Here is an 8493-nt window from a genome sequence, read left to right on the forward strand (position 1 = left end):
TGGTAAAATTCACAATAAGAGGCATACAAGTGGAATAATGGAAGCTGTAGATTTGGTTGTTGCACTGAGTACAGATATAACAGATCTTCTTCAATTATCATTAGAGATATTTCCTACACAATGTGAACCAAACTCAATCACATTAATCTACTTATCAGCCTCACCCTTACCCTCACATTTCAGCTCACAGTTATATTTAACTCCAGTCTTCATGTCTCCTCTCAGTAAATCTGGTTTGAGATGTAAATACGTGAAGCAGATCAATATGTAGAAGAGCTGCAGTCAACACCAGAGGATGCTGTGGTTCACACAACCTCTTCAACTCCAGACCCACATCATCTGCACTGCAGGGGAAATAGGCAGACACACAGTTCTGCACCAATGAAATCTGCTTTATATTCTTTTTTTAAATTAAGAAACCAAAAATTCATTAATGCCATTAATACATATGAAATGTTTCATATGAAAGGTCATATAAAGGTCACAGGTATGTAATCCCATTGTGGGACTACTAATAAAGGATTATCTTATGATAACTGTCATTATGTGCTGACCTGGATTCAGCCAAACGTTTACAAGTGACCAAACTCTTCAGTATCAAGGCAAAGACATTTAGTTAAGTAACAAATCTTGAAATCTAATTTGAGTTTTTCAGACAACTCCCGTATCAAATGTTTATTGCAGCCGCAGAGCACAGTTAGAGTTTGGTGTCTGCGCTCCGACTTCAACACTTCCCCAGATAAGATTACATTAATAGACTGGGGAGTGATGAGCCAGTATCTCCCTTGTGGGAGTCTGCACGTGGAAGGTGGGGGGCAGAATTAACAGGCAGAGATACGGATGCAGGGCAGCAGAAGTATTGACAAGCAAAAGGGACATTTTCGCAGCTTAAATATTGGGAGGGGGTGGAAGATTTAGAGGATTGAGAGCAGTGAGATGCATGAACTAGCTCACAGGCATCTCTCCATTTGTGACACTGAGACAATGACACAAATATAAACTGCAACCATATGGAACCAAATTTAAATCTGCTAGATCGAGATTTTAATTTGCATCTGAACCAAATTGCCATAAATATAAGTTTCCTAAAGATGCCTGTTTTTAAAAAAATCAAGATCCATTAATTATTCTCTGAGAAATCAATGTACATGTTGACGTCCTTTCTCATAGAGCTAAAGAAAGTGACTGATCCTGATCTGCACCAAAATGTAATGGACTTATGACCTCCCTGACCTATACCACGTCCTCCACCTAGTTTCATGGTAATCCGTCTGGTAGTCGTTTCATAATGTTGCTCACAAACCTCAACAATTTGTCAGGGGTGAAAAAACAAAGTAAAGTAAAAGTATTTCATTTAAAAAAAACACCTCCCACAAGAACACTGAGGTAATGACTTGATGATAGCATTTGGCTCTGACTCAATCACACACTGATGGCCTTTTCAGAGAAACAGCCTCATCAGAGCGTCTGTCAGTGTTGACAAAGGAGGGTTTGTGGGTAAAGTGCCTTGCTCAAGGCCACCACTCACTGGGGTTCGGGGAAGTATGTCTCTCCCTCCAGAGCAGAAGATTTGAACTGTCAACCTCCTGGGCTTCAACACCTACCAGCTCACGGCTTTTGAACGGCAGCTGCCCCGGGAATGATATACAGCCTGGGGGGGACCCTGTTGATCGTGTGAGTGGCTACTGTATCTTTTCAATAGACACTGCAAATGATATGGCCATAACAGATGCAGGTCATGAATCAAAGGTCCTAAACCACCCGGCTGGCTGATGTGTTCCACAGGTGCTATGTTCCGATCTCCTCTGGGTAACACAGCACGGAGGCACCGCATAGAAATACTCACAGAGTCTGACCCGCTGTGAATGTTCCCATCTCCTCTGTCCGCTCTGTCCGTTCTATCTGACGCAGGTCTACATCTGAGCCTCGCACGGACCTCACCGACTATTCCTGCCTCCAGTGAACCGAGCTCGTGAACGCAGTGACCCCATCCAATCAACAAAGAAGAAGGAGAAAGGAAAAAAACTATGCGAGTCAAAACATTCTGCACCGCGTATCAAAGCATAACTCCTGTACCCTTTGTGTTGGCCCAGCTCAAGTTAGAAAAGCATTAAAGACAGACCACACATGTTTTGAATATGCTGAATTTTAATTGATAATAAATTGTGTTTTTGTTGATCCCAGCCTACGCATTGAAGTGGTAAAAGGTGGGTTTTTTGTTTTGTTTTTAATGGAGTTCGGCTGGAAAAACAGCAGAGGAGAAAAAATAATTGACGGCCTTTGAGGTTGTTGTTTGATAGTTGAACTAGTTCCCTCTGAATTCTCGTTACATTAGAGACCAGAATGTTTCTCCACAAGGACCAGTCTGTGATTTAAAGACGTTTTAATCCAGTGGTTCCAAACCTGTTGTTTCGGATGACCCCTTAAAATGTGACAAGGGCATAGTAGGGCGCTACTTACGGTTAAAGATGGCGTCCAGCTTCAGTTGCACATCTCTCCCTCACTCATGTCCCTGGTCTTCCTATTAAACAACAATATGCAATTCCCAAAAGTTAATAATAACAATGATAATAATGATAATGATAATAACATGGATCATTTTGTCTGCTTTGTAGATGCCTGAAGTAGTGGTAGAAGTATCAAGGCCAAATTAGAGAAACTTTTTTTTCTTTTCTTTGTCTTACCCCTTTTACTTTATTCTTTTTGCATTTAGTACATTCACATTCACAGTTGCAAAAACAGTTCATGAACCAAGGCTCAGGGGGTGATAAGGGTCGTCCACTAACCAGATGCTCTGTTAATCAGTCTCTGGCACCTCCGATCTTCTGAAGTGACCTTGGCCAAGATACTGAACCCCTGACGATGGTGTGTGATAGAAATATGAATGTGAATCGGTGAATGTGAAAACTGTTAAGTGTCCTTTGAAGACGATAAGACTGGAAATATGCTGTATAAATACCATCCAGTTACCATATAGCTGATGATAAATGTTAAACAAACAAAGGTGGTCAGTTCAAACATGCATATTAATGTATATACATGTGTGGTAATAACTCTATATGCACAATCTTTGAATAACATATGGACATACCAGCTTAGTCAAAAGCATACGTGTGTGTGTGTGTGTGTGTGTGTGTGTGTGTGTGTGTGTGTGTGTGTGTGTGTGGTCTAAGTATTACCCAGGTTCTGGGTGTACACACACATTATTAGGAATTATTATTAGGTTGTTCTTATGTGGACAACAAAAAATTAATAATGTTAGTCATTGAATTTCAATGTTTAACAGTTAGATTAAGGTTAGGTTAAGATTAGGCTAAGGTTAGCTAAGTGGTTTTCTGGGGCTGATCAGTCAAAGGTCAAGGTCAACAAGAATCTTATCTAATACCTCTGCAAATGTGAGCACTAAAGAGACAACTGAAGCTTCTATGATGATTCCCCATCATATGACGTCATATGAGACGTCATGAAGTCACATAACGACGTGAAAGATAGATTTTATCTTTATCTTTAAGTATCTCTACATCCTATAGGACTATAGACATGACCTAAACCTTATAAAGATTTAGAAATCATTTATGATCTAATGGTAATGATGTCATTATTATGAAGTTACAAAATGACATCATTACTTTTCATCAACTTTAGCAACGCATAACATTGGAGACACAATCTACAGCTTATTTATACTAACCATTCATTTATCATCTCATAGTGTAAATGATGTCATGAGGATGTCATTATAAAAAAGGTAGCCTATCCTGATTGGAGTACATTGTATACAGTGTATGCAACACTGATGCTTTTCATTTTCATTTCATGTTAATATTCAATGAGTCTGCACAACTGACCTGAAGTATCTACAAAAAAGTTACACATGGTGATACTTGTTTATTCTGAGTGTTCAATTCTGTCAAAGCTTTATAATTTGAAATAGAGGATCTGTTGGTGGGTTTGTGTTTATGTTGCTCTCTGCTGTGATCCAATGTGCTGCAGATCTCATACATCTCTTACTGCGGAGCCTCAACAGCTGCTGAAGTGCAGGTCTCAGCTCCCTAGTGGTTTTGCCAGTAAAGGAACGCCGTAACACAGGCTGACCTCTCGCCTGCCTCACCGCTCTGGATGGGAGAAACAGAATCTCATCTGGGAAGTAGAACACCCTCGTTGAAGCCCACCTAGGCCTGTTCCCGGTAACCCAGAGACGCATTGCTGGCACGGCATGAAACGCATAGCTCTCGCATGGGAGTGGATCTGTGGTTTTACAGCTTGGGCTCTTTACCCAATTAGACTGGATGATGGCAGCAAAGCAAAGTAGGGTGAAGTTTTTACAACGCCACAGGGGTCTTTAGAATGGATGGGTTCTGTTTTGGAGTTTTTAGCGATGAGGTGGGGGGCCGGGGATACACTATTCCCAAGTCTCTTTTATCACAGCCTGTCAAAAGAACAGCAAAGGTACATACCGCTCTCTGTCCTCCAGAGGAGGACCACTGAGACCAAGCGAAACCACGAGCACATAAAAAGTCACAGAAAGTCATTGTGTTGAAATAGAATTGAATATTAAATAGATATCAGCAAATATCAATGAGGAGAAAAGAAGAAAAATCCCCAAATCTTTATTTTCTTCACACATAACACAAAATTAGAAAATGCCATCTAAATCTCAGAGGGGAAGTGAACTACAAAAACAAGACACAAGAAAAGCTTACATGATAATAAATAGTGAGAAAATGTGGTGGTTGATAAAATATATTACAACTCATTTATTTGGATGAACCAAACTATTTACTGTAAGTGCAATACCCTGCACAGGTGCTGTTGAGGAATGCAGTATGGAGTAAAAGTTAAGGTTCTATTGTCGGGGGGGGGGGAATAAGGCCTCCAAATAAAAGAATCAAAAGAGGAGTGAATAAATTACGCACATAAAAATCGAACTCAATCGTGTCTGTTTTGTGCTTCAATGCAAGTCTGCAACCTCCATTGCAGGAGAGGGCATGAGGGACGAGAGAGTCTGGGGGATTAAAGTAACAAGAGGATCATGATGGATGTCTCCTGCGCTCACATACATGGTATTTCAATCAACAACACCGTAACAGAAAGCAGACCACACAGAGACATGCTTCTGAACATAACAAGATGTCAGAGGACAGGGTTCCTGATCAGGAGCGCCTGAAAACTTTCAAAAACAGAAAGAAATTCATTAAATGCATCAGGAATTACATTCCTGCAATTACTGTTCAGAGGACTATGGCCGTCTGCAGTCGATTTTCAAACTTTATGTACAGATTCTCATCCTCATCCTACTGAGGGCTGTTGGTGATCGCCTTCAGGATCTCACACGTGTTCTTAGAGATGACCTCTTTCAGCTTCCGTACACGACGAGGGCTGGTGGCGCCCACGTAGCTCTCCGGGTGAAGGACCGCCATGCCGTCGTTGACGTTGCCCATGATGATGAGCTGTCCCTCCGCAGTGGTGCTCGTGATGTTCGGACACGGGCAGTTCCAGTCCATGTTGAGGAAGGTGACCTGCAGAGGCTCCTTGCCAAAGAAGCGGAGACCCATCTTCTCGTCCTTCAGGATCTCTTCCACGTTCACAAGGGCGTGGCCCGAGTCCTTCTCCTCCGTGAGCTCCGTCATGTGACCCAGGATGACGAAGTCGCTCCGGCAGAAGCTCGTCACCATCTTGCCCCTTGGCTTGCAAGACTTGCAGTTGTGGTTTTTCGGGTAGGGGCACATTTCTTCGCAGGCTTCTTTGGTTTCAAAATTGTTGTCGTTGCCCTCGCACCCTCCGTAGATGAAGGACTGACACTGTCGCTGGATGCTGCTGTAGGCCCAACGCGGCTCGTAGGCCTTACAGGGGCCCTGTAGGTTGGGGAGACCACAGGGGCCAGATAACTCTGGACCGCAGCACTGCATGCACTCCTCATATGTCTCAAAGACCTTCCTGGGGTGCCGGCTGTTGTTGTTGCTGTTGCAGTTGGTGAAGGAGACGCAGTTGTTGGTCTTGGGCTCATAGTACCAGCTGACATTTTCCAGCTCACTCCCACAATCCTCTGGGTTGTCAAAGGGTTTCAGGCACTCCTCAGGCGGGCAGCGAGTCACGTTCTTTGGCTCAGGGGGATTGGGCAGCTCTGTGGGCAGCACAGTGAGAGGGTGGTTGGCCTGCACCGACCCAGATGGGTTCTGAGCCGTACAGGTGTAGACACCTGAATCATGCGGCTGGGCATTGTAGATGACTAGCTGACCAATGTTAGTGACCACCAGGTTCCCTCGCACATGATTGGGCCTCATGACAACCCTCTCCACACCCACTGGCAGTTGCTTCTCCCAGGTTATCTCAGGCCGGGGGAGACCCATCACGTCACACAGGAAACTGGCCGTGTCTCCTACATTTACAATCTGGTGAGTGGGGCTGCTGACCAGGAACGGAGGCTGAGGAGGCTGAGGAGGCTGAGGAGGAGGAAGAGTCGAGTGAATAGGAATGGTGGTCGGACGGGTAGTGGTCACTTGGGGCAACGAGGGGCTGGTGTTGGGCCAGGTGAGGTGGAAGCGACAGATGACGACAGACAGGGTGGTGCCTTTAGAACACGCCTCTGCATCCATGTAGCACTTGTTGTAGTAGGTCATGCCATCAGAGGCGCAGGTGAAGTGCGGCTCCCTCTCGCAGCGGTCCCGACACTTACACACCGGCTGTCCATCCCAGATGTCACACTCAGAGCCCTGCTGGGTGCACATAAAACTGGCACAGGTCGCCTCCTTGGGCATTCCCATGGGGCCTTTCTTCCCGTCCACGTAACGAGCTGCCACACAACTCCGATTCCCACACACATTTTGGCAACACTTCTCGAAGGACTCACACTCCTGTGAGAAGCAAGGGGAGAAAGAAGAGATGAAGGCTGCTGTGTGCATTAGGAGGATACTGCATACTGACATAGTAAGACAGATAGATAGATAGATAGATAGATAGATGAACTATATTATTATATATATATATTTATATATTATTATTATTATAACAAGCAAAAGATAAATATTACATATATTTTTTTTTATATTACATTTGAAGGATTCATGAAGTGATTAAAACACTTTTATGATCCAGAATCTGCATAAACACAGGTTTATATTTACAAACTGTAAAGAGAACGATAACTTGATTTAAAAAAGTGAGTCATTACCTGGTCGGTCTCACACTCTCGCGTGCAGGTGCTCATGGCATCCACCCACAGGTTGCGGTTCATGTCATTAGGGCAGATCCCCGCGTGTGAGTAGGTGATTTGGGGCAAAGCTCGAACCTGGAGCTCCATCCACACACACACCATGAACCAGATCCACCGTGGAAACAGCATCCACCACATGTCCAGAGCGGCACGCAGTGCAACAAGTGGAGAAAAAGATTAGAACTGATTAAAAAAAAATCGTTTAGTAGACTAAGAAACAAAGAAAAAAGCGCATCGCACGTGTGCTTGCTGAGGAATCCGGGCTGTTGTGCAGCGGTGATGCTCTATTTAATTCACCGATGTGCCTCCATCACCGTGAAAATGACTCGCTGTTGCTCGCACCATGACAACTGGAGCTGCTCCCCAGATGTTGGAAGACGCGTTTTAAAAAGTTAGTGGTGAGCTTTGGGCTGGGACTGGCGGGGCACCTGCCTGTTATAAGCATCGATGGTTACCCAGTTTAACCCTTTGGGGGCTCTGTGCGCTCTGCGCGCTCCGTGCGTAAAAACTTGGACCTTTCTTTACGCACAGCTGTTTCAACTGTTTTCAAGGATCAGACGGATCAAAACGACGCGTTCACTTAAAAAAACAATCAGATTCTAATCGTGTATATGCTTAAATAGTTTATATCGTACTTGTATTAAGATATTTCACCAAAAAAACAATTATTTCGATGTGTTAATATGTAAGTAATTTTGATTGACCGCTGGGAGAGTAGACACATCATAAAAGCTTCATTATATAAATGATATATTTATGACATAATGCTACTCACGAAATAATGATTTGCTCAGTATTCTAAATTTACACAATTTCAACTTTGTGAAACTTTCATCTTTTGTCTTTGGCAACAATTTTCCATGGTGGAGTTCATTTTAATTTCAGCAGAAAAATCGGATTGAAACGTCTGCTCCTTCACTGGGGAGGATCCTGGAAAATACATGGATGTTGTGACTTATCCCTTGTGAATTATATGATGGTGTGTTATTTCCTAATACTAAATTTATGATTTTTTTCATGTATAATAACAACAATAATCATAACAAGTAGAACAAGAATAATTGTTATTATTATATGTATATTAATATTATTATTAATAATAATACGCATTATTATTATTATTACATATTTCAAATTAAATCTATTTATGCAAACTAGTCATAAAGAAAGGAAGTAGCTAAATTATGCTAGTAGTACTTTGAATTGTGAACAACACTGATCCATGTGGAGTGAATATATTGCAGGTTTTATATGACATATAAATGGAATTCTGTCAAAAG

General features: G+C 42.8%; 1 protein-coding gene across 1 annotated transcript; it reads right to left on the bottom strand.

Annotated features, from left to right (window-relative positions):
* Window positions 1-4579: 4579 nt before the first annotated feature.
* On the bottom strand, window positions 4580-7811 carry wfikkn2b (WAP, follistatin/kazal, immunoglobulin, kunitz and netrin domain containing 2b). Its single transcript, XM_020083017.2, has 2 exons — window positions 7172-7811; window positions 4580-6854 (listed from the first exon to the last, which is right to left on the bottom strand). Exons 1-2 carry the CDS (start codon window positions 7349-7351, stop codon window positions 5295-5297), a joined length of 1740 nt encoding a protein of 579 aa, XP_019938576.2. The 5' UTR covers window positions 7352-7811; the 3' UTR covers window positions 4580-5294.
* Window positions 7812-8493: the final 682 nt, after the last annotated feature.

The sequence above is a fragment of the Paralichthys olivaceus genome, chromosome 21 (genome assembly GCF_024713975.1).
Source record: "Paralichthys olivaceus isolate ysfri-2021 chromosome 21, ASM2471397v2, whole genome shotgun sequence".
Classification (NCBI taxonomy): domain Eukaryota; kingdom Metazoa; phylum Chordata; class Actinopteri; order Pleuronectiformes; family Paralichthyidae; genus Paralichthys; species Paralichthys olivaceus.